The 27,826-nt window shown below is 36.4% G+C and overlaps 2 protein-coding genes across 3 annotated transcripts in view; one reads left to right on the top strand and one right to left on the bottom strand.

The window, feature by feature from the left end:
- The window catches only part of GNG10 (G protein subunit gamma 10), a 134,681-nt gene that overhangs the window by 54,590 nt on the left and 52,265 nt on the right, over positions 1-27,826 (bottom strand). The window lies entirely within an intron of this gene.
- Positions 1-27,826, top strand: part of SHOC1 (shortage in chiasmata 1) — a 96,966-nt gene that overhangs the window by 42,081 nt on the left and 27,059 nt on the right. For both annotated transcript variants that reach the window (XM_003264000.2, XM_003263999.2), the window contains 7 exons: positions 343-437; positions 3,680-3,922; positions 14,159-14,575; positions 18,287-18,406; positions 19,623-19,799; positions 23,941-24,045; positions 27,594-27,772. In XM_003264000.2, coding sequence (XP_003264048.2) covers positions 343-437; positions 3,680-3,922; positions 14,159-14,575; positions 18,287-18,406; positions 19,623-19,799; positions 23,941-24,045; positions 27,594-27,772 — 1,336 coding nt within the window. The remainder of the gene's footprint in view (positions 1-342; positions 438-3,679; positions 3,923-14,158; positions 14,576-18,286; positions 18,407-19,622; positions 19,800-23,940; positions 24,046-27,593; positions 27,773-27,826) is intronic.

Genomic DNA, 27,826 nt, shown 5'->3' with positions numbered 1-27,826 from the left:
ACACCTGTAATCCCAGCACTTTGGGAGGCCGAGGTGGGCAGATCACTTGAGGTCAGGAGCTGGAGACCAGCCTGGCCCACGTGGTGAAACCCCGCCTCTACTAAAAATACAAAAATTAGTCAGGCGTGGTGGCAGACGCCTGTGGTCCCAGCTGCTCGGGAGGCTGAGACAGGAAAATCACTTGAATCTGGAGCGGAGGTTGCAGTGAGCCAAGATAGTGCCACTGTACTCCAGCCTGGGTGACAGAGCGAGATTCTGTCTCAAAAAAATAAAAGAATAAAATTTTATAATACAAAAGACTCAATATTATTAATGTATTAAACTTTAACTCTTTTTTTTCAGTAATTTGCTTACTGCTGAAGAATCAGCTAATAAATACTACATGATGTGGCAATTAGAAAGATGTAGAAGCCCTTTGAACCCATTTTTGCTTACAGGTAAGGATTAATTGCTTTTAAGTGATAAATAGAAAGTATAGGTAAAAAGGTACAACCAGTAGAAATGTGGAATATCCTTTTTCTTTGACCATTTCTTAACACAATATATAACTTCGCCTGAAGCTAAAATACCAAGATATCTTCCATAAGGTTCATTATGCTAGGTGCAGAAGTATATGACAAGATCCGGATCTTGCTGATTTTCTGGGTAATTCCTATACATGGGAGAAGGAAAAGAAATGAAATACAAGTAGTACATAAAACAGTCCCGGCCGGGCGCGGTGGCTCACGCTTGTAATCCCAGCACTTTGGGAGGCCGAGGCGGGCGGATCACGAGGTCAGGAGATCGAAACCACGGTGAAACCCCGTCTCTACTAAAAAAAAATACAAAAAATTAGCCGGGCGTGGTGGCGGGCGCCTGTAGTCCCAGCTACTCAGAGAGGCTGAGGCAGGAGAATGGCGTGAACCCGGGAGGCGGAGCTTGCAGTGAGCGGAGATCGCGCCACTGCACTCCAGCCTGGGTGACAGAGCAAGACTCCGTCTCATAAAAACAAAAAACAAAAAACAAAAAAAAAACAGTCCCATACACGTTATCTGTATTTCCAAGGTTGTGAGTTGTTTGTAAAAAAAAATAAAAAAAATCACATCTAATGTTAAAAGTTTCAGTTGCCCAAGCTTTCCAAAAAGGACATTTAAAAACATTTTAACAACGGCCGGAAATTAGCCGGGAGTGTCGGAGCGCACCTTTAGCCCCAGCTACTCGGGAGGCTGAGGCCCAAGAATCACTGGAACCTGGGAGGTGGAGGTTGCAGTGAGCCGACATGGCGCCATTGCACTCCAGCCTACGCGACGGAGCAAGTCTCTGTCTCAAACAAACGAACAAACAAACAAAACAAAAAAAATGGCTGGGCACCGTGGCTCACACTTGTAATCCCAGCACTTTGGGAGGCCAACCCGGATGGATCACTTGAGGCCAGGAGTTCGAGACCAGTCTGGCCAAAATGTTGAAATCCCCTCTCTACTAAAAATACAAAAATTAGCTGAGCATGGTGGTGCACGCCTGTAGTCCCAGCTACTCTGGAGGCTGAGGCAGGAGAATCGCTTGAACCAGGGAGGTGGAAGTTGCAGGAGCTGAGATCACCATTGCACTCCAGCCTGAGCAACATGGTGAGACTCCATCTCAAAAATAAATAAATAAAATTTTAGCAAAACTTGTTTATAGTTTAACAAAATAATTTTGAGGTGAATATACATTTCACATGTATATTCAAAATTTATCTGAGTAAGTTAAACTCTTGTCTGTGTCTGAACTATTCCATCACGGAAATGGAACTTTGGATAAGGTATTGTTTTAAAATTTTTTTAAATGAATCACTGAGTTGCCAAAAACAAAGTGAAAACAGGAATCCTGGGAAGCACGTAAGCACCAAAGCTGGCTTTCACTCCAAGCTTTCTATTAAACCTTGGAGACTTTGAACTTTTCTGTTTTGAGGTTGACAGAGTCAAGAAATATCCTACGTGGAGGGTCTGATAGGGGACCCCTACATAAAACTGGGAATTCAACAAACTACCATCAAAATAAGAGCATACAAAAATAAACCACCATATATAGAAGGGAACTCCGAATAAATTTGCATATTTCTACCTTGGAGCTGGAAGAGAGGAAAAGAAAATAATTTCTCTTAAGTACTTCTAACCAGAAGGCAGCCACCATGCCTGGTTGCAGTCTGAATTCAAACCACCTATATACTTTTAAAAATAGTGGTGATTTAATTTAAAGTGGTCCCAGGTTGACAGTGCCTCCCAAACACATAGAGAAACAAAAGTAAATCCTTTCTAGAGGAAAATAATTTTTTTTGTGGAAGAATGTACTTCAACTCATGCTTCAAAGACCTTCCACAATGTTGAAAGAAACACATGCTGATAGACAAAAATCACAAAATATATTGGCATCATCAGTGAGATACAGCAGAAACATTAGACATCAAAATCAGATCATGTATTGAAATTATCAGTTACATAGTATAATATACTTTTAAAGCAAAAAAAAGGGGGGAACAAGATGTCTTGTATTATTTCTTGCAACTGCATGTGAATCTACAATTATTTCTATCTGAAAAAAAGGAATGGACTGTTGATATACACAACACAGATGATCTCAAAATAATTATGCAGAATGACAGAATCCACAAAAAATTCATATGGTGTAATTCCATTTATATAAAATTTTAGAAAATGTAGTTTATAGTGTCAGGAAGCAGAACAATGGGACAGGGGTTGGGGGATGAGGAAGATTAGAAGGGAGGTATAAAGAGGCGGGAGGGATACAAAACTTTGGAGGGAATGGATATGTTCATTACCTTGATTGTGGTAATGGATTCATGAATGTATAAATATCTCAAAACTTATGAGACTTTTCACTCTAAATATGTGTAGTTTATTGCATGTCAGTTATACTTTAATAAAACTATTAAAAATTATACCTATCTTATAGAATTATTTAGGGATTAATTAAGAATAATGCATGTAAAGAAAGCACTTAGCACAGTGCCAGATGTTTTTTAGTAACTTGCAATTACTATTATTAATATTAGTATTTTTACGTTTTAATTTCTTCTTAATATTATTGTCATTATAAAAGCACCATTCCAAAATTAGAGTTTCAAAATTTATAATCCTAATTTCAAGTTGATGTTTATAATGCAGGTAATAATATTAGGTAGTTGTGCTACTTCAGTTCCTCCATATGTTATGATTTCTCCCATTTAGGCTAGAAAGTAATGAGGCAGTAAGCTCTGTACCACAATATCTAAGATGATATAGTCATCATAAAATCTGAACAAATATATCTTTTTGTTTAGGCTTATTATAATGAGTTAGAATTTCTAATTTAATAAAGCTTATATTACTTCAAAATGTTAATCAAACATTAACTTAATAATTGAAAATGGTCAAACAAAATAAGATTTCCTTCTACTAAATATTAGAATAATTTTAACTTTTTGATATTTTCAAAGAGTGAAATAAATCCTTTATGTGACTTCTACTGCTATAATAGCTTGAACTTTTACAAATATTAGCATCTTGAGACAAAAATATCAGCTATAACTTCGTTTCACTATTTTTCTAATGCATAAAAATGCATTTCATAAAGAAATTCCAGTGTGGTTCTGTTTATTGTGTTTTGTTTCTTTTGCTTGGTAGACTGTTTCTAACTATTGGTTTTTTATTTTTTTTGTAAGTGCCAAGACTTCAAGAGCCCCACCGCCAATATTCAGTTACAGATTTGAAAAAGATATTTTCTGTTAAAGAAGAAAGTCTTGTGATTAATCCAGAAAAGGCAGAGTGGTGGAAACAAGCAGGACTAAATCTGAAAATGATGGAAACATTGGAACATCTGAATACATATTTATGTCATGATAATTTGTCTTCTAATGACACTAAAATTGAGATATTTTTGCCTACAGAAGTGCTTCAATTAGAATGTAAGTACATAATAGTAAATATTAGTTATGTAAACATTTTCAGAATGTGAAAATGTTAGATTCTGGTTTCCTCTAGGTAATTGGGAAAATCACTAGGTTCTAGCATTCCATATAGGCCCTGGCTCTGGCAGAATTTACGGCTTTGGATTTCTCTAGGTCCCATTTTCTTGAAAAAATGATGAAGTTGGACTAGCTAACCCTAAAATCTTGTTATGTCCTAGAATTCTATAGTCTCAGTTTTTAAATTTCTAGCCATTTTCATTTAAAGTGACTTTGTTTCCTTTTATAAATGATTAAATTGCTAGCAGTTTCTGTTCACATCAGCCTAGACGCAAACCAGCATTTTGCAGTAACTGTATTTTGACTTAACAGCAGAACATTAGCATTCAATAATATCACTCTTTAACAATAGAGGATTTTCCTTTTTACTTAAATTCATTTTTAATTCATTTTTTACTGTACAACTTAAGAAGGCAAAAATGTCTTTTGAGTATCTATGTCTTGAGCTATTTGGGTTGCTATATACGGGCATTATATTAATAGTAAATTAAACATATTTAGCATGAATTATATATTTTGTGTGTGTGTGGGGTTTGTTTTGTTTGTTTGTTTGTTTGTTTTGAGACATAGTCTCACTCTGTTGCCCAGGCTGGAGCACAGTGGCATGATCTCGACCCACTGCAACCTCCACCTCCCTGGTTCAAGTGATTCTCCTGCCTCAGCCTCCCAGGTAGCTGGGATTACAGGTGCCCGCCACCATGCCTGGCTAATTTTTGTATTTTTGGTAGAGATGGGGTTTCACCATTTTGGCCAGGCTGGTCTCGAACTCCTGACCTCAAGTGATCTGCCCACCTCAGCCTCCCAAAATGCTGGGATTACAGGCATGAGCCACCGTGCCCAGCCAGATTTGGGAAAGTTTATAGTTTATTATAGGATAATGACCATAGTTAGAAATAAATTTTAGAAATTACTATCTATGTTGGGAGATTGGTCTAAGGAGATAAGGAATCTGAATAAGAATTGTTATCATCAAGGAGTGTTTCAAACACAGAAGACAGAACAATTTTTTTTAACATATACCCAGTAATGGGATTGCTGGGTCAAACGTAGTTCTGTTTTAAGTTCTTTGATAAATCTCCAAACTGTTTCCACAGTGGCTGGGCTAATTTACATCCCCCACCCAGAGTGTGTAAGTATTCTCTTTTCTCCACAGCCTTACCAGCCTCTATTGTTTTTTGACTTTTTAATAGTAGCCATTCTGAATGGTATGAAATGGTACCTCATTGTAGCTTTGATTTGCATTTCTCTGATGATTGGTGATGTTGAGCACTTTTTTCATATGTTGTAGGTCTTGTAAGTCTTCTTTTGAGAAGTGTCTGTTGATGTCTTTTGCCCATTTTTTAATGGGGTTGTTTTTTGCTTGTTCAATTGTTTAAATTCCTTGTAGATTCTGGATATTAGATCTTAGTGGGATGTATAGTTTGTGATTATTTTCTCCCATTCTGTAGACTGTCTGTTTACTCTGTTGATAGTTTCTTTTGCTGTACAGAAGCTCTTTAGTTTCATTAGGTCCCACTTGGCAATTTTTGTTTTTGTTGCGATTGCTTTTGAGGACTTAGTCATAAATTCTTTCCCAAGGCTGATGTCCAGAATGGTGTTTCCTAGGTTTTCCTCTATGATTCTTATAGTTTAAAGTCTCACATGTAAATATTTAATCCATCTTGAGTTAATTTTTATATATGGTGAAAGGTAGGGATCCAGTTTTATTCTTCTGTGTATGGCTAGCCAGCTATCCCAGAACCATTTATTGAATAGGGAGTTCTTTCCCTCTTGCTTGTTTTTGCTGGCTTTATTGAAGATCTGATGGCTGTAGGTGTGCGACTTTATTTCTAGGTTCTCTCTTCTGTCCCATTAGTCCTTGTATCTGTTTTTGTACCAGTACCTTGGCATTTTGGTTACCCTAGCCCTATAGTATAGTTGGAATCAGGTAATGTGATGCCTCTGGCTTTATTCTTTTTGCTTAGGATTGCTTTGGCTACTCGGGTTCTTTTTTGGTTTTATATGAACTTTAGAATAGTTTTTCCTAGGTCTGTGGAAAATGATATTGATAGTTTGATAGGAATAGTGTTGAATCTGTACATTGCTTTGGGCAGTATGGTCATTTTAACTATATTGATTCTTCCAATCCATGAGGATGTAATGTTTTTCCTTTTATTTGTGTCATCTATGATTTCTTTCAGCAGTGTTTTGTAGTTCTCCTTGTAGAGGTCTTTTATCTCATACATGCACTAATATGTTCATCACAGCACTATTCACAATAGCAAAGACAAGAAATCAACCTAGGTGGCCATTAACGTGGGTTGGATAAAGAAAATGTGGTACCAATGAGATACCATCTCACGCCAGTTAGAATGGCGATCATTAAAACGTCAGGAAACAACAGATGCTGCAGAAGATGTGGAAAAATAGAAATGCTTTTACACTGTTGGTAGGAGTGTAAACTAGTTCAACTGTTGTGGAAGACAGTGTGGCAATTCCTCAAGGATCTAGAACCAGAAATACCATTTGACCCAGCAATCCCATTACTGGGTATATACCCAAAGGATTATAAATCATTCTGCTATAAAGACACATGCACACATATGTTTATTGTGGCACTATTCAGAATAGCAAAGACTTGGAACCAACCCAAATGCCCATCAATGATAGACTGGATAAAGAAAATGTGGTACATTTACACCATGGAATACTATGCAGCCATAAAAAAGGATGAGTTTTATGTCCTTTGCAGAGACATGGATGAAGCTGGAAACCATCATTCTCAGCAAACTAACACAGGAACAGAAAATCAAACATCACATATTCTCACTCAAAAGTGAGAGTTGAACAATGAGAACACATGGACACAGGGAGGGGAACATCACACACCGGGGCCTGTTGTGGGGTTGGGGGCTAGGGGAGGGATAGCATTAGGAGAAATACCTAATGTAGATGAAGGGTTGATGGGTGCAGCAAACCACCATAACATGTATATACCTATGTAACAAACCTACACGTTCTGCACATGTATCCCAGAACTTAAAGTATAAAAAAAAATTGTGGTACATACACACCATAGAATAGTACACAACCATAAAAAAGAATGAAATCATGTCCTTTGCAGTGACATGGATGCAGCTGGAGGCCATGATCTTAAGTGAATTAACTCAGGAATGGAAAACCAAATACTGCATGTTCTAGTAGGAGCTAAACATTGGGTATTCATAGACATAAAGATGGCAACAATAGAAACTGGGGGCTACTAGAGGAGGGAAGTGGGGGAAAGGGTTGAAAAACTAACTATTGAGTACTATGCTCAGTACCTGGGTGATGAGATCAGTCATAGCCCAAACCTCAGCATCATGCAATATACCCAGGTAACAAACCTGCCCATGTACTCCTAAATCTAAAATAAAAAGTTCAAATTATTTTTTTAATCACAAAAAAACTACAAATAGCAAATACCAAAATATGTAACAGATGTATAAGTGCTCCTTGGGATAAATATATGATAGACAATTAACTGTCATCATATCCCCGTCTCTGTTTCCACTCATTTCTCTAGTGTACTCCTGTGACTCACTAGTAATATAACCACAGTGGTAACACAAATTCCAGGTTCAAAGGTAACCTAAGAAAATCTGCTTTCTTACTTCTTGAATATTCCTTATAAAAAGAACAATAAGCAATGTAAAGTAAATTTTTTAGAAAGACAGAAGACAAAGATGTTTGGATGGCTAGGAAAGAGAACAGATAAACAGACTATATCAAGCAAATACACACCAGTCCATCTCAGGCCTACATGGTACCCATGGTGGAATAAGAATGTTAAATAAGATTAGGTCAGGTTAGTAGACAAAGAAAAGGGAGAAGATTTTATGAGGTCTTCAAATATCCATATAATGTATTAAATCTGTAAAACTAAAGTCTTTATTGTGATTTGTAACTAATTTGAGATTAAAATAAAACATATTCATATTTGATATTCTTGATATCCAATAAATTATGGTAATTCTGAAGTTGGAAATGCTGCTGGAAAATGACAGCAATACACTTGCTTGATGCAAGATTGCCACAAAACTTTAATTTGTAAAAAAACGAATGTTTAACAGTATAATTAAATGTATAGCAGTATAATTCTGAAGTTTAAGTAGCAATAACTATATCTGGAACCCATGCCAAGTCGTCAGGGTAGGGGTGCTTAAAGAGAGAATAATAAAGGAAAATAATGAGAAAACTGAAATAATAAATAGTTTCTATTCACCTGCTAAACATACCAGATTACCACTAGAGAATATCTGAAAAGTGGCACTCGGATCCTATTCAGCCCACATGTTATTGACTCATATGGTGTTTTAATTAGTTAACAACTTTTTTTTTTTTTGAGACAGAGTCTTGCTCTGTTGCCCAGGCTGGCGTGATCTCAGCTCACTGCAACCTCTACCTCCTGGGTTCATGCAATTCTCCTGTCTCAGCCTCTTGAGTAGCTGGAACTACAGCCATGCACCACCATGCCTGGCTAATTATTGTATTTTTAGTAGAGATGGGGTTTCGCCATGTTGGCCAAGCTGGTCTCGAACTCCTGACCTCAGGTGATCCACCCGCCTTGGCGTCCCAAAGTGCTGGGATTATAGGCGTGAGCCACCATGCCCAGCCAGTTACCAACATTTAAAATTTGGGAGATTTCACATATATAATCTGTATTTTGAACTTATCTTTAAAATTCCAAAAACTGGACTCAGGTTCTGATATGGCAACAATTAGCTGGAGCCATTAGCAGCTTACCACATTAGACAGACCATGCACTCTCCAGCTCACCGTAGTTCCCAGGACTTACAAATTGAAGCCTGTTGTTACTTGACATTTGACACTTTTGTCTTACATTTAGGTATAGTTAAGAGGAAAGTAAAATGTTTCTTATACCAATACCTCTAATAAAAGCAAAAAAAAAAATTGTAAACTACATTTTGGAAGAAAATAATACAAAGTTCATCTATACAAACAAAGATTGTGATTTAAGCCATAGCCATACATTTTACTAATTTACATTATTTAGTTGGCCCTATAGGCATTTGTTTTTTTCCAAATCAACTTTATGAAGTATAATTTACATAAAATAAACTGCCCCTGTTTTATTTTTACTGTACTCACAAATATGGTTTATTAAGGGAAAGGACGCATATTAGAATGAGCCAAAAAAAGAGATGTTTAAGATGGAATGTAGGAGGGCTCCAAATGTGAAGATTTCCTTGTCCCCAGGATGCACTACTCTTTTGTCATTGATACATCACAATATACACAAATGTTGCCAGTCCAGGAAGACTGCACCTATTTTAACTGTACAGTTTGATGAATTTTGAGAAGTATATGCCTGTGAAACTGCCACTACAATTAAGATACAGAGTATTTCTATCATAAATACGTTTCTTTATGCCCCTTTGCAGTCATTCTCCTGCCATCCCATCTCTCCCCCTCACTAACCTACCCCCCTGGTCCTTGACAACCACTGGTATACTTTCTGTCACTATGTATTATATGTTTCCCCTATCCTAGAATTTCACTTGTGGAATGAAATAGTATAAGTTCTTTTGTGTTTGCCTTCTTCCACTGAGCATAACATTTCTGAGGTTCATTCATGATGTTGTGTATCACTAGTTCATTTCTGTTAAGAAATTTTTCATTGTATGGATATACCACAGTTTGTTTATTAATTCCCCTGGGCTTTTCCCCCAGTTTTTTATTATTGTGAATAAAAGTTATAAATATTTTTGTGCAAGTCCTTTTGTGGAAACATGTTATTTCTCTCTTTAAATTTTTTTACTTTTTTTTAATTAATTAGAGATGGGGGTCACAATCTCTTGGCTTCAAGCGATCCTCCCATCTGGTCCACCCAAAGTACTGGGATTACAGGTGTGAGCCACCGTGCGAGGCCACACATTATCATTTCTCCTGAGTGAATATCTAGGAGTCAAATTGCTGAGTCTTATGTGTATGTTTACTTTTATAAGAAACTACTAAATTGCTACCCAAAGTAATTTCACCATTGCACATTTTCACCAGCAATGTGTGAGAGATCCAATTATCCCATATCTTTGCTAACACTTGGTACTGGCAGTGTTTTAAATTTTAATCATTCTAATGAGTGTGTTGTGGTTATTTCATTGTGGTTTTAATTCTATTTCCCTGCTGACTAATGATGTTGGGCATCTTATTCATGTTCATTGGCCATTTGTATATAATTTAAACAAAAAATACAGGCACATCTCATTTTATTGTACTTCACTTTATTGTGCTTCACAGATAATTGTGTTTTTTACAAATGGAAGTTTTGTGGCAATCTTGCATCAAGCAATTCTTTTGCAGCCATTTTCCAACAGCATTTCCAACTTTAGAATTATCATAATTTATTAGCTATCAAAAATATAAAATGAATGTTTTATTTTAACCTCAAGTTAGTTATATATCACAATAAAGACTTTACATAATTTTATAGATTTAATACATTATATGGATATTTGAAGAACATGTGCTCACTTTGTGTCTCTGTCACATTTTGTAATTATCACAATAGTATAGATTTTTTTCTTATTATATCTGTTATAGTTATCTGTGATCAGTTACCTTGATTTTAATTTTGTAATTGTTTTGGGGTGCCATAGACTCTGCCCATATAAAAAAGTGAATTGAATTAATAAATGTGTGTGTTCTGACTGCTCCACTAACCAGCTGTTCCCTCATCTCTCTCCCTTTCCTTGGCCCACTCTGTCTGTCGAGACACAACAATACTAAAATCAGGCCAATTAATAATCCTACAGTGGCCTGTAAGTCTTCAAGTGAAAGGAAGAGTTGCACAACTCTCACTTTAAATCAAAGGCTAGAAATTATTAAGTGAGAAAGGCATGCTGAGAGCCAACCTAGGCCAAAAGCTAGGTCTCTTGCTTTTGGCCAGTTGCCAAGTTGTGAATGCAAATGAAAAATTCCTGAAGGAAATTAAAAGTGCTACTTTAGTGAATACACAAATGATAAGAAAGTTAAATAGCCTTGTTGCTAATATGGAGAGGGTTTGAGTGGTGTAGATAGATCAAACCAGCCACAATATTCCCTTAAGCCAAAGCCCAGTACAATGCAAAGCTCTAACTCCCTTTGGTTCTATGAAGGCTGAGAAAGGTAAGGAGCTACAGAAGTTGGAAGCTAACAGAGATTGGTTCATGAAGTTTAGGGAAAAAAGTCATCTCCGTAACATAAAAGTACAAGGTGAAGCAACAAGTGTGAATGTAGAAGCTGCAGCAAGTTATCCTGAAGATCTGGCCAAGATTATTGATGAAGATGGCCACACTAAACAACAGATATTCAATGTAGATGAAACAGCATTCTATTTGAAGAAAGTGTTATCTAGGACTTTTATAGCTAGAGGGGAGCAGTCAATGTCTGGCTTCAAAGCTTCAAAGGACAGGCTGACCCTCCTATTAGGGGCTAATGCAGCTGTTGACTGTACGTTGATGCCAAAGTTCATTTACCATTCTGAAAATCCTAAGGCCCCTAAGAATTATGATAAATCTACACTTTCTGTGCTCTATAAATGGAACAACAAAGCCGGAATGATAGCACATCTGTTTACAGCATGGCTTACAAAATTTTAAGGCCACTGTTGAGACCTACTACTCAGAGAAAAAGATTCCTTTCAAAATATTACTGCTCATTGACAGTGTACCTGGTCATTCAAGAGCTCTGATGGGGATATACAAGAAGATTAATTTTGTTTTCATGTCTGCTAACACAACATCCATTCTTCAGCCCATGGATCAAGGAGTCATTTCTACTTTCTAGTGTTATTATTTAAGAAATACATTTCATAAGGCCAGAGCTGCCATAGATAGTCATTCCTCTGATGGATCTAGTCAAAGTCAATTGAAATACTTTTGGGAAAGGATTTACCATTCTAGATGCCATTAAAAACATTCCTTATTCTTGGGAGGAGGCCAAAATATCAACATTAGCAAGATTGAAAAAGTTGATTTGAACCTTCATGGATGATTTTGAAGGGTTCAAGACTTTAGCAGTGCAAGTACATAACTACAGATGTGGTGGAAGTGGCAAGAAAACTAGAATTAGAAGTGGAGCCTGAAGGTGTGGTTGAATTGCTGCAATCTCATGCCAAAACTTGAACAAATGAGGAGTTTTTTCTTATGGATGGGCAAAGAAAATGGTTTCTTGAGATAGAATCTACCCCTGGTGGAGATTCTGTGAACATTGTTATAATGACAACAAAGGATTTGAAATATTCCATAAACATAGTTGATAAAGTGGTGGCAGCATCAGAGAAGATTGACTCCAGTGGGGTTTTTTTTTTTTTTGAGACCAAGTCTCACTCTGTCACCAAGCTGGAGTGCAGCAGCACGATCTTGGCTCACTGCACCCTCCGCCTCCAGGGTTCAAGCGATTCTCCTGCCTCAGCCTCCTGAGTAGCTGGGACTACAGGCACGCACCACCATGCCCAGCTAACTTTTGTATTTGTAGTAGAGACGGGTTTCACCATGTTGGCCAGGATGGTCTTGATCTCTTGACCTCGTGATCCGCCTGCCTTGGCCTTCCCAAAGTGCTGGGATTACAGGCGTAAGCCACGCTCCCAGCCTTGACTCCAATTTTGAAAGAAGTTCTACTCTGGGTAAATGCTGTCAAACAGCACATGCTACAGAAAAATCTCTTGTGAAAAGAAAAGTCAGTCAGTGTGGCAAACTTCATTGTTGTCTTAGTTCAAAAAATTTCCACAGCCACACCAACCTTTAGCAACCACCACTCTGACAGTCAGCAGCTGTCAACATTGAGACAAGACCCCCTAGTCGGGTCCAGTGGCTTACACCTGTAATTCCAGCACTTTGGGAGTCCAGTGTGGGAGGATTATGTGAGCCCAAGAGTTCAAGATCAGCCTGGGCAACATAGCAAAACTTTGTCTCTCCTAAAAATAAAAATAAAAGCCTGGCATGGTGGTATGCACCTGTAGTCTCAGCTACTTGGGAGGCTGGTGGGAGGATTGCTTGGGCCCAGGAGTTGGAGGATGCAGTGAGCTATGATTGTGGCACTGCATTCCAGCCTGGGGTACAGAGGAAGACCATGTCTCAAAAAAAAAAACAAAAAAGACACCCCCCACCTTAGCAAAAAGTTTATGACTTGCTAAAGGCTCAGATGATCATTAGCATTTTTTGGCAATAAAGTATTTCAAAATTAAAGTATGTACTTGTTTGTTTAGACATAATGCTATTGTACACAATACACTGCAGTATAACGTAAACATAACTTTTATATGTACTGGGAAACCAAAACATTTGTGTGACTCACCTTAACATATTTACATTATTGTGATGGTCCAGAACTGAATCCACAATATCTCTGAGGTATTCCTGTAACAGCTTTATCAAGATACATTTCACATACCATACAATTGACTCATTTAAAGTAAACCATTCCATGGTTTTTAATATAAGCCCAGAGTTGTGCAATCATCACCACAAACCATTTTAGAAAACTTGTACCATCCCCAAAAGAAATCCTGTACCCATTAGTGGTCACTCCCCATTTTACTCAGCTCTGGAACCACTGTTCTCTCTCTATAGATTTGCCTTTTCTGGACATTTTATATAAATGGAATCATACAATATGTGGCCTTTCGTGACACTTCTTTCACTTAGCAGGTTTTCAAGATTCATCTATTTTGTAGAATATGCATATCTTATGTGAACTATTGTTCAAGTCTTTTGCCAAATTTTTAATTGGGTTCCTTTTTAAATGTAGAGTTATAAGAGTTCTTTATATATTTTGGATACAGTCCTTTGTCAGTTATATGTATTGCAAGTATTTTTTTCCATTGTGGCTTGCCTGGTAGGTAAGTGTTTGACCCATGGAGTAACTGTTACCTCCAAGGGTATGATTCATAAGCCTATCAGCAAAAGGGCTTTACTGGAATGTCTTCTTTGCTTGGTAAACTAGCTCCTATAGTAAGAAAAAGGGTGCGAAATTTTGATCCTTTTTAAAAATTTATTTTATTCAGACCAAAAATTGATTTTCAAAGCAGTAAACAAAGTACTTGTAAAGATCAAATTACATTAATAAGAAACCACAACTAAAAGTTATTCAAATACCTAATAGAACACTCATTTAAGTGTGGAAGTTACTTGTGTGTTTTTTATTTTCTGTTTCTAGCATGTCTAGAACATAAAAGTCATTCTTCACCTATTGCACTTATTGATGAAAAATCTACAAATGCTCATTTATCACTTCCACAAAAGAGTCCATCTCTGGCAAAAGAAGTACCAGATCTATGTTTTTCTGATGACGATTTCTCTGATAAAAGAGCAGCAAAAGAAGAAAAACCAAAGAATGACCAAGAATCAGTAAACAGAATAATCCAAAAGAAAGAAAATAACGATCACTTTGAACTTGACTGTACAGGACCATCTATTAAATCACCTTCCTCTTCAATAATTAAAAAAGCATCTTTTGAACATGGTAAAAAACAAGAGAATGATTTGGACCCTTTGAGTGACTTTATTATGCTGCGAAATAAATATAAGACTTGTACCTCAAAGACTGAAGTCACAAACAGTGATGAAAAACATGGTAGGTAATTTAATAATATTTTGCCATAGATATGATAGGCTCAAGGACTAAGTACATAATTTATTATAGAAGGCAAGGAGATAAAGTTCTTCTAGATAAAATTATGTTATTTTTTGTAGTCAAGGAAAATGTCATCGATTCTTGATACTTCTTGTATACAGATAGATATGGATATATAGGCATGATTTAGATATAGATACATATGTTTCAAAAAGTCTAAAAATGCATTTGAATTTATAACAAAAGCCACTATTTGTAAAACTTGCTTTCTACAGCATGGCCTTACAAATTCATAGTATCTCTAAATTTTGTTGGTCAATTCTGCCATTCTTTTTTCTGTTTTAGCTGTCAGTCCTGTCTCAGTATTTTAAATTATATTTTTATGTGTACTTGAAAGAAAACTTTCTCTGTCTACTTAATTGTTTCTTTCCAACATTACCTAACAGTTTCTGTTTGAGTTGTAACTGTCTTATATTCACTGCTTACAGCCACATCAAAGGTAATATAATGTGTCATATCATTTTACTTCTCATGAAAATAAAATAGGCATTCCAGAATAAGTTTGACATAGGTTACCCTGATGAAATAAATACAACAATATTTATTTTTTTATTGGCTGCTATTTATTCCTAAAATCCAGTATACATTGATGCAACCTATAACTAGGGACATTGGAAACTTTCAATATTTATATATTGTTACATTCAGAAACACCAGAAATATTTTCTAATGATCAGTTTGTTTGATAAATCCTATTCTTTCTTTCTTCATAAGGTTAATAATATTATCATAAATACAGGTATCTTTATGCTTTATAAAGCACTTTTACATCTATTGTCATATTTGATCTGTTTAGAAACATTGTTGAGGAATCAAAGTAGAATATTACCGCATTGCAGTTAAAGAATACAAAAATATTTATGTGACTTAGAGACAGTTAGGTCTTACTGTCTCATATACTATTAATAGACACACGATCTTCAGTTCTTAATGTCATGATGGTTATATTTATTTTTCCAAAAGATGCGACAGCCTTTTATAAATCTGCTTAAAGTAATATTACTGGGGCTGGGCATGGTGGCTCACACCTCTAACCCCAGAACTTTGAAAGGCCAAGGCAGGAGGATTGTTTGAGGCCAAGGGTTTGAGACCAGCCTGAGCAACATAATGAGACCCCATCTCTAAAATTAGCCGAGTGTGGTGGCACACACATGTGATCTCAGCTACTCAGGAGGCTGAGGTGGGCAGATGCCTTAGCCTGGGAGTTTGAGGTTATGGTGAGCTGTCATTTTTAAAAAAGTAATATTACTGTGTCAATCAGAGCATTTTTCATGGTAAAAATGCAGAATAATATTTAAAGATTTCAGAATTTTGTGATCTTTCCTATTTCTACATATTCAATTTAAAGTTACTTTTTATGTAATAGTTTGGCCACCTTATAACTTACCTTACCAGATGACAATTCTGTATGTAACTGAGCTATTTCTAACCAATATTTGGACCATAATTGAAGCATCGCTTCTGCATAAAAATAAGCAAAATATAAATAATTATTTTATAAATGTGACACAAAAATAAGAATTTTTCAAAGATTTGTTATTCTCAGATTTGTTCATGTTTTCTGATTCTATTTATATTTGGTGCAAAAAAGGAATCCACCCCAAAATTAACACTAACATCTTCTGGTTGCCATAGTGGTGATAATGGCTTATGATAGGGTATATTATCAACAGAAAGTGAGGGAAAGCAGCAAGAAAGGAGGAAAATGTAAAAAAGAATAAAAATAGAAAAGACCACAAAATTCTGAAATCTTTAAGTATTATTTTATCTTTTCTTATTTAAAAAATTAGCCATTCATTTACTAAACAATTAAAAAACCATTAATGTTATGAGGGAATGCTTCTGTACTCCTGATGTTTCCTCAATTAAGTGTTAAGTTCCTGGCCTCTTTGGCTTTTTATACATCTCTCCAGAGGGGATGGAAAGAATGATCTGAATTGTAAAGTCAAAATAATAAATTGGACATAAGCTGTGGGAATGGTTGCCCAGGAAGAACAGGAATTCTCCTTGGTTTTTCTATGTCATGGCTCTTTTCTGGGCAGTTCCTCTGACCTCCCCCGCCCTCCCTGGACCCAATGGGGTATCCTATCCCAGTCCAGCATACCCTAGGACTGGGTGGGTAATTCTGTCTAATTCTGGTGTTTAGTTAGCAAGCTCATATGACTCTCAAACTAAATTCTGTTCCCCAACGTAGCCTTTAATAGATCATACCAATGCACTCCAGCCTGGGTGACAGAGGGAGACCCTGTCTTAATATTTTGGTGTATATTTTACTTTTTGTCTTATTTTACAGTTAATTCAGAGGCAAGAAATACTGTAAATTCTTAGACCCCCTCAAAAATTTTAATAATTAATATTGTTTGATCGTATCTATTGTAATTATTTATGGTTAATTGAAAGTATTACTTGAAAATAGCAGGTTAATCTAGTTTAGAATATAGTCCATTATATTTTTAACCATGTATGTAAATTTGGTAATGTGTTTCTGGAATTATTTTGTGATCATATTACTGATGGATAATACTACTATATGGTTAGAATAACTAGATTTTTATGTGTGTCTGTGTCTGTGTGTAAATCCTCTATAATACTTAGGAAAGAAGAAATCCTCTGTAATACCTAGGACAGAAAGAAAACTAACATTTATTAGATACTTTGTGCCTGGCACTAAATTACATATTAGAGATAAATATGATGCTGTTGCTGACCTTGAGAAGCTCACAGTATAATAGAGTAGGTCAGATATGCAGATAGATCATTTCAATTCAATGTGGCAAGTACCAGTAAAGAAGTCTTCACAGAGTGCTAAAGAAACAAAAGGAGGAGCCCTTTGCTGGCCTGGAAGTAGAGTGGGCAGTTACATATGACTTTTTATAGAAGATGCCTGAGACCTGCAGGGTGCAGCAGTAAGACTAGGCCCAGGTCAGGCATGGTGGCTCAGGCCTGTAATCCCAGCACTTTGGGTAGGCATATCCCTTGAGCCCAGGAGTTTGAGACCAACCTGGACAACACAGGGAGACCTTATCTCTACCAAAATAATAATAATAATAAATTAAAAAAATAAATTAGCCGAGGATGGTGGTGCATGCCTGTGCTCCCAGCTACTTGGGAGGCTGAGGTGGGAGGATGGCTTGAGCCCAAGAGGTCAAGGCTGCAGTGAGCCCTGATCATACCAATGCATTCCAGCCTGGGTGACAGAGGGAGACCCTGTCTTAAGAAAAGAAAAAGAATTGGCCTGGTTAAAAAAAGATGGAAATAGGGAAGGTTTGGGGCAGAGGAGAGGGTAGTAGTAGAAGAAAGGGCATGTGGAAAGTCACAGAGAAATTAAGTAGAACGGTATATACCTTCTGTGTCAGAAACTGTACTTGGTGTTTAAAGCAGATATATTTATCCACATTTTACATATGAGGAAACTGAGTCAGAACTGAGCTCAAAATACTGATCTGATACCAAAGTTTTTTCCATTTTTACCATTCATCTTCCTACCTAGCAGTGTTAAGTCTGTTGATCTGGATAGTTGTTCACTTTAATACTGATGTGTTTCAATGAAGAAATTTAACTACTGATCATATTTTAGAAAAAAAATAAGGTAAAACAACATTAAGTTTCTCTTGAACAACACAAATTTATATTTTTTATTGGAATTTCAAGATAAAGAAGCATGTTCTTTGACACTTCAAGAAGAAAGTCCTATTGTTCATATTAATAAAACCCTGGAGGAAATAAATCAGGAAAGGGGAACAGATAATGTCATTGAAATTCAAGCATCAGGTATGTTATATGCTTTTAAAATGCATTCGGATTTGCTTAGTTTCAAAGCCCTTTCCTAGATAGCTAGGACATACCTCATTTTCCATGTCATTTTCTTCACTTGTTTCAGGTATTTCTTCATTCCACTCCTACTTTCAAGTTATATCCCGACCTGGAATGCCCTGTTCACTACCCCTGCCTCTCCCCATTGCCCTACCCAAGCTACTCAGTGTTATTTCTTCTTTCATTTAAACTACTGCTGCTTCCCTATATCAATCTGAGAACAACTGTACCTCCTTGGACTCTTCTGCCTAGTCTGGAAAATGAACTGCTAATCATGCTCTCTCTGTTCTCTTACCTGCTATCAGAGTGATGTAAATAAGTTACTGTTGATTCCTATATTGATTTTTTTGTTATGCTATAAAGAAGAGTATTCTTTGACTCCTAAAGAACAGCCTGCTTAACATCAGATTCATTATTAAAATCAATAAGGAAATATGACCCAGGTTCTCAAGTATCTTTTCATTCTTTTGGTCTCTAGATTATGCAAATCTTTAAATAATGTTATTCTAGTGATAACTGGAAAAAATTTTTCATTGTTTGGCTTAAGATTGTATGCTAACCGTGGAGAATGGCAAAGAAAAAAATGCAGTTCTCTTTATATGGGTCTTTATATTTGCCATGTCAAGTTAATTATGGAATAAATCCTCTCTAATAAATAATATAGGCCAGGCGCAGTGGCTCATGCCTGTAATTCCAGCACTTTGGGAGGCCGAGGTGGGCGGATCATGAGGTCAAGCCATCGAGACCATCCTGGACAATATGATGAAACCCCGTCGCTACTAAAAATACAAAAATTAGCTGGGCATAGTGGTGCGTGCCTATAGTCCCAGCTACTCAGGAGGCTGAGGCAGGAGAATAGCTTGAATCTGGGAGGCGGAGGTTGCAGTGAGCCGAGATGGTGCCACTACACTCCAGCCTGGCGACAGAGCAAGACTCTGTCTCAATGAATAAATAAATAAATAATATAGCCATAAAATTATATAATTCCATGTTTGTTTTTATTAGTTTATTTAGAATAAATATCTTAAAATAAGTTTTTATAGTCTCATTATTTTTAACTCAGAAAATAATTCAGATAGAAGTTCAGATTTCCACGAAATAACATTTAATTGGTTTATCAAAACAAGCATACCATCTTTATTAAAACATGCCATTAATGCTTTTATTTTTGCAGATAGCCAGTGCCAAGCATTTTGCCTCCTCGAAGCAGCAGCTTCTCCTATCTTAAAAAACCTTGTATCCTTCTGTATTCTCCCAACTGCTAATTGGAAATTTGCCACTGTTATTTTTGACCAAACAAGGTTTCTCTTAAAGGAACAAGAAAAAGTAGTAAGTGATGCTGTTCACCAAGGTGAGTGCAAATAAAAGTCACGTTATTTAAAAAGATATGTTTAGAAATTATTGTATCAAATGAGTAAAAATTGGGTATAGAAGATTCAGAAATTAGTTATAGATGATGGCATGACTGTAATTCAGCTTATGATACAAACCCAGAATCAACAAAGCAATACTGGAGGATCAGCTAAGTAGAGAAAAAGGTAAGAAATATCACCTGGCATTACTTCTCAGTGAAGCTCCTAATTGACATATATTACTTGACAGATTACTATTGCAGAAACTAAATTAACTTTATTATTGTCAGCATATGAACCACTCAGTCTCCTCCCAAAAAAGGAGGTCAAAAACTAGATTAATTAAAGTCAATCCTAGACTTTTTATTTCTGCCAAGATGGAGTAACAGGGACTAGATTTACCCTCCTACCAGAAATAACAACAAAAAAGACAAAGACAAAATACATTAAACCAGTTTTTAAGATCTTGGACATCAGGCAATGAAGAACAGTGGTTTCTGAGAGAAAGAATATGAGCGAAATGAGCCCTACCATTACCCTAGCTAACTGCCTTGAAAGAATTGCCAGGCCATGGTGGAGGGAGAGTTACCTGAGGCAGAGCCAGGTAGACAATTTAAGTTGAGGAAACAGGAGGTAAGAGTCCAGGGAGGCCAAGACAGATAAGAGTTCAAAATAGAATGTTAGAAAGCAGAGAGCTTCGCACAGAGAGTATAGAATTGTGCAGAGCCTCTCCCTCGAGTATTCAGCAGATGATCGATCAAAGAATATATGTGAGGTGGCCAGGCACAGTGACTCATGCTTGTAATCCCAGCACTTTGGGAGGCCGAGGCGGGCGGATCATCTGAGGTCAGGAGTTTGAGACCAGCCTGGCCAACATGTGAAACCCCATCTCTACTAAGAATACAATAATTAGCCTGGTGCATTGGCGGGCATCTGTAATCCTGGCTACTTGGGAGACTGAGGCAGGAGAATCGCTTGAACCTGGGAGGCAGAGGTTGCAGTGAGCTGAGATCACACCACTGCATTCCAGCCTGGGTGACAGAGTGAGACTCCATCTCAAAAACAAAAACAAAACAAAAACAAACAAACAAAGAATATATGTGAGAAGACTACCTGGAGTTGGAGAAACAAACCATCTGAAAGGACTAGAGGGACTACTATGCTGCATTCACACAGGGCAGGAATAATAGCTATTCCTACCAGCTAGACTAGAAAAACTCGTAATTCATAGAGGATTAAGGAGAGTACTCAGAAAAATCTTGCCTCAGTAGTGGAGGATAATTATCCCTAGCCTTAGCACTGCTCTGAACCTGCCTAACAAATCACAAAGCAACACCCCAAGGATCAAACTGTCTCCAAGGAACTTAGCTGCATCCCATTATAAAGCACAGGAGGATTGATATGAATACAAGAATACCCAACAAGGTAACAGTCACAATGTCTGGCATCCAATAAGATCATGAAGTATACAAAGAGGCAGGAAAGTACAATCCATAATGAGAATAATAAAACAAACCCAGAATCAACAAAGACATTAGAATGACCAGAAAAGGACACTGAAACTTCTTATTACTGTTTTCTGTATGTTTGCAAAGTTGGAGATATTTAAAAAGACCTAGATCAAACTTCTAGAGACTAAACTACAATGCGTGAGATGAAAAATATAGTGGATGTGATTAATTGCAGATTAAATATTGCAGAAGAAAAAATTAGTTAACTTGAAAGCACAGCAATAGAAACAATCACTCTGCAAAAACTGTAAAGCATGAAAGAATGAAAAAGAAATAAAAGAAAAGAGCATCAGTGGGCTGTGGAACAACTTAAAGTAGCCTAACATACTGTAATTAGCATTCTCAAAAGAGAAAAGAGAGTAAATGGAAAAAATATTTGAAGAAATAATGACTGAAATCTTTCTAAACTTAATGAAAACTACAAACCCACAGATGCAAAAATCTCAATGAATAGTTAGTACAAGAGACACAAAGAAGGTCCACATAATCAAATTACTCAAAGCCAATAATAAAAAGAGAACTGTAGGAGGAGCCAGAGGAACAAAAAAGACGTGCCACATGCAGGAAACAAAGATAAGGGTAACATGAGATTTTTTGACATAAATAATATAAATGAAAAGACAATGAGTAACATTTTGAAAATTCTGAAAGCAAAAAACATCAACCTAGTTTTCTGTATTAGACAAAATGAGGACTTCTGTTGGAGCTCTTTCTGTCCACATGGTGATAATCACTTCTGGGCCTTGGGCTGCTTTAGTCTAAGCCAGTAAATACCAGAAGCGGAAAAAATAGGAAACTCATCACTTGTTTGGTGGCATTTTGAAATCTGAGCTCCTTCCCCAGTCCACTTGCTAGCATTTACCTTTTAGAGTTTTCAGATAGCTGTTTCATGTATTCTGTTTTGTGTTTATAGTTGTATTCAATGGAAGAGACAGGGTGGAGTGTACTTACTCCATCTTACCTGGAATCTACTTAATTTATTTTTAAAGTCTGTTTTCTAAATTCATTAAACTTAGATGTCCTATATATTTTTTAAAGGTTAACTCTCTTTTACAAATGAAAAAAAAGTTGACTCTAATCTTCTTCCATATAGAGTGCCCAGTCTTTGAGGGGAGCAACATTTTAGTCACCAAAACCTCGAGGTTGCAGTAGTATTACTGAGATAGAATACCTGATCTGAGAGGAAGGTGTTAATCCATAGTTTACTACTTGAAATACCTGAGCCACAGAAAGGCATCAAGATCAACATTTTGGGGAGCTGGCATTCTGGTAATGATTATACTGGATAGAAAAGAACAATTGTCAGCAAACTGGCCTTTATGAAAGAAGACAAGACTTACGTAAAATAAAAACTCATGTCTTCTAGATATAGTTTCAGTCCTGTAATTCTCAGGTTTTAAATTAGCTGAATATGGGTTGAGCTTCTAAAGGCTTTGAACATCATTGAGCAGAATGATGATTATTATAAAATATACAGCATAAGTATGTATGAAGTATAATAGAGGACAAAAAAGGGACATGGTTTTGGGTATCCAATTGGAACAATATCGCATTAATCCCCAGCAAGTGAATAGTTGTTATACTTAATATTCTTTCATTGGCCCCAGAATTGAGATAAAACTAAGCCTACAAGTAACGATTAAGTAAACCTAGATTAAAAGAAATCAGACCATTTCCCACAACTAGTTTCCTAGTCTGTACTCCATTTTCCAAGCATTTTTACATTTCCAGTTCCCCAAATATGTTTTCTCTGCCCTATTCTCATCTCTTGCAGGTCATGATTGGCTTGTTCCCACAAGTCCTTCTAAGGGGCTGAATATACTACCCATAATTGGCTTTCCTGTTGCCTCTTAATTCCCTGCTACACATTTGCCTTGATCTTCATTGAATAGATAATCAATTTGCAAACTTTTTAGCAGAATTCTTTGTTCAAATAAATATTTCATGAGATCCCAATATATGAAAAAGAAAAGTAGAGCTTCTCTGGTTAAATTGGGGCAGGGGGTCTAGAATACCATCTTCTTGGTCTCACTTTTATATGCAGAAAAATCCAATCTATCATCCAAAAAAGCTCTGGAACTAAATGGAACACAATTAGGCAATTAGCCTGTCCCTGTGAGTTTATCTCTTGTTTGAGTTATACCTTTGAATAAATATCCCTAGGTGTCTACCTCCATTTCAAGGTATTTCTTCATGTTATGATCCTCTACTTTTATCTTAATCAGTTGGCAAGTTATGAATTTATTTTTATTCTTGTTTCATAACTGGGAATCGTTGACTCTTTTTCCCAATAGGAGTAGAAATAACTGAATATTCTTTGGAAGCAACAAGGGCATGAATTCTCAGGTTAGCTGAGTTTAAATGACAGCTCTACCATTTACTCACTAACTGACCTTGGACAGTTACTTAACCTCATTAATACTATTTCCTCATTCATAAAATTTGGATCATAATAAACTTGTCTGATGGGACTATTGTTATGGATTCAATGAAATAGCCAGCTTATATACAGCCTGGCATATAGTAAGCACTCAATAATAAATGTTAGCTCCCATTGTTAGGCAGATTCTGATACATATTCTAAAACTGTAATATATAGTCTGTTTTAAAATATATTTTTCTTACTTAGGTACAATTGATGAAAGAGAAATGACTTTCAGGCATGCCGCTGTCTTACATCTTCTGGTAACAATTAGAGATGTCCTTTTAACATGCAGCTTGGACACAGCATTGGGTTGGTGGGGAATATTTTATTTCCTCTTTTCTTCCTATTAAATATTTCATCTGAAATAACTTACTTTTCTGAAAAAGATACACCTTATGAGAAATGATGTAGCTTTCTTTTCTATTATACTAAGCATTACATACATTTTGACATAATTCTAATGAAATATATACATTTTATTCTGCTTGTATTCATTAAAAGAAATTGTCCTTAACACTATCATCACCTAGAAAAATAGATTTAGGATTCTCTAATCTAGCAGATTTGATTGTCTAGTCATTATCATGCATGACTTTTTAATGTGAGATTTGACATTTTGCCATAAACATTTTGGGTCCTTGTTGCATGTTTGTGGCTTTGAGTCTTTGCTATGTAAAATATAACTATAAGGAGTAAGATCTTTTGCAATTTCTTTTTTAGTCATGTCTATATTAGTATATGAATTACTGGGGTAATAAAATCAAACTATTTTGAGCATATTGGAAATTTCTGAGATTTTGGAATTTTTTAAAACCTATCAAAATTAAAATGTCTGTCTTACTACATTACTGCTTTAGGCCCCTTATTGCAAGATTATTTAGACTTTTTTTTTTTTTTTTGAGACAGAGTTTTGCTTTGTTGCCCAGGTAGGTGTGCAGAGGTGTGATCTTACTGTAACCTGCAACCTCTGCCTCCTGGGTTCATGCCATTCTCCTGCCTCAGCCCCGCAAGAAGCTGGAATTACAGGCACCTGCCACCACGCCTGGCTAATTTTGTATTTTTAGTAGAGACAGCGTTTCATCATGTTGGCCAGGCTGCTCTCGAACTCCTGACCTCAGGTGATCCACCCGCCTTGGCCTCCCAAGGGGCTGGGATTATAAACTTGAGCCACCACGCCCGGCCTAGACTTGTTTAATAATGGTGTGTTTACAGAATTATGTTTTATAATTTAGAATTCCTAGAACCTATTTCAAACATAAAGTAAAAATAAATTTCCCAGACATTTTCTCTTATTTATGATCCAGACATAAATATTACTTTTCTAATCCAAAGTTTTGGTAAATATTGAGCAGCAGTGAATCATCAATGTACTCCCTCTAAAGCAGTGGGACCTCAGATATTCTAGATTCTGAAATTCTGTTTTAATATCATGAGTAATAACCAGTCTCACTCTTTGTAGAACTAGCAATCTATTATAGAAGCTGAGAAGCACAATGAAGTCAGGTGACTAAATAAAAGAGCATGTGACACTACATGCTTATGCTTGTTTAGGTACTGTAAAGTAGGATTCTTAGCCCCCAGTCCTTACTTGTCTGAGGATGGAGATAAGACAACCCGGTCGGTCCAGTGTTAACACTCAAGTGGTTTAATTGAAGAAGAAAAGAAGAGCACCATGTTGGGCTTTCTAAAGGTAGCTGTAGTTTAGTAATAATACTTGGTCAAGTGCATAATCTAGCCAAGTATGGTGTGCTCAATACTTACCAAAGCCTTGGATTAAATAAATAATATTTATGAGCTGGGTGCCATGGCTCACGCCTGTAATCCCAGCACTTTGGGAGGCTGAGGTGGGTGGATCACCTGAGGTCAGGAGTTCAAAACCAGCCTGGCCAACATGGTGAAACCCTGCCTCTACTAAAAATACAAAAATTAGCCTGGCGTGGTGGTGTGCACCTGTAGTCCCAGCTACTCAGGAGGCTGAGGCAGAAGGATCACTTGAAACCATGAGGCGCAGGCTGCAGTGAGCCAAGATTGCGCCATTGCACTCCAGCCTGGGCAAGAAGAGTGAAACTCCGTCTCAAAAAAAAAAAAAAAAAGAAAAAGAAATAAATAATATTTATGGAGGTTGGCTTAAACAATATTTGTCTTTAAGTAGTGTAGTCTATAATTTACCCTAGTTAAGTGAGACCACTGAGAGCTTTATACTTGGACTGAATTCTTTCTGTTCCTCTAAGAAATGCATTTACTAAATCATACTTTGGCATTACTATTTATCTACCTTAAAGAATACCATAAAAGTAAGACTCTTGTTGGAAAACTAACTTCTTAATCTCCAGGTATCCAGCCATATGAATAATCTAGTTGCTTTGGACATTTTTAGTAGAGGGCTTTCTCTTTCCTCTATACCTCTTGAAAGCCAAGATCAAGTTAGGTTGTCCTTCCTTCCTCTCTGTATAATGGCAGAGGAAAAAAAATCCATGGAGGTCTGGCTGCCAGAATTCTGTGTTTTCTCCTAGCTTCCAGTTTGCTACCTCTCCCAAGCTGGCAAGGTAATGAGTTTTAGGTTCAAATAATAGAGTTTCTCTTCTGGGCTTTAACCCAGAAATAAATTCAGTGTTTATTATGCAATGTGATAGGTATTACAACAGGGATATATGGTAGTGGCACAAAGGATGGAGACTATTATTCTTAAGATGAATATGTTTTTAAAAAAATAAGTAGAAGTTTGCCAAGTAGATACAGTATAAAAGACTATTCTAGGCAGAATTAAGAGCCCAGAGGAATGTACCAGTGGAAATGTTGCCAACAGTTCCATGTGGTTCGATTGAAGAGGACAAGGTAGAAGGCAAACAGGAGCTAGGCCTGGAGAAATAAGAAAAAGCCAAATCATGGAGAGCCCTTTAAGCTACACAAAAGAATTTCAGGGATGCTACTGGATTACATTTATTTTTCAAAAGGTTAATTCTCATGGCAATATGGAGAATCAGGGGGAGGTCTGAAGATAAAGAGGCAGAAAGAACATAAGTCAGTCTCTAAGTTGCCCGTCAGTCTAGCAATTTTAATATAAAAATAGAATCAATATGCACACATACGTTAAACTTGTATATAGACATTAAATTTTTAAAATTTATTATTTCATTTGTTACCCAAATTTATTATTTCATTTGTTACCCAAATAGTCATTAAACACCTGATCTATGTAAGTTACCATGCCAGGTGCTCTGGTGGTAACTCTGGTGAAATTCAGCAGAATCACATGGAGAGCTTTTTAGACATAGAAATCATTAGGACATAATCTAGATGTACTGAATATGAACGTTCAACGATGAATGTATGTTTAAAAATGCCCTTAGTGAGCCTGAATTAGGCACTGCTGTTTTAGCAGCCATATGAATTAAATATGTATAAATACCACATGTTTTACCCTGAAAGAGCTTATAGGCTAAGTGATATACATAAATAAGCAGATATCAAGTACAAAAGTTGTACAGATAAAATACCAAGAACATTCCACTTAAGTAGCATTTCAACAGGACTTCCATGTAAATATAGATCCTGGGATTTAGGAAGAGTGCAATAGCATTCAACAAGCCAGGAGGCAGGATAGGTTATATATTCAGAGAGTGTGTTAGCATATATGAATGTATATATGCAGCTTAAAAAGAGATATGTGGTACATATTTTTAAGCTTCACTCAGTTTTAAAGTTTTTATTAGTCAATATCTGATCAAAATCAGAAAACAATTAAAGGAAATTTTAACTGTCTCTGCTTTGACTTATTTTTCTTTCAGCCTTTTTTACCACAGAGTTTCTTAAAAAACAAATACTTACGCAATTTTTTTCTAATTTTGCTTCAATAGGATATTTGTCAAAGGCAAAGGATATCTACAATAGCATTTTAGGCCCCTATTTGGGTGACATTTGGAGACAGCTGGAGATTGTACAGTTTATTAGGGGGAAAAAGCCTGAAACCAACTACAAGATACAAGAATTGCAATGTCAGATACTAAGTTGGATGCAAAGTCAACAGCAAATTAAGGTTAAGTATTGGAATAAAGCAGGTAAAATAATCAGTTTAAGTAAGAATTGGATG

This window comes from Nomascus leucogenys, chromosome 8, assembly GCF_006542625.1.
Source record: "Nomascus leucogenys isolate Asia chromosome 8, Asia_NLE_v1, whole genome shotgun sequence".
Lineage (NCBI taxonomy): Eukaryota > Metazoa > Chordata > Mammalia > Primates > Hylobatidae > Nomascus > Nomascus leucogenys.
The sequence above is the reverse complement of the archived record's forward strand: the minus strand, read 5'-3'. Positions and strand labels throughout refer to the sequence as shown.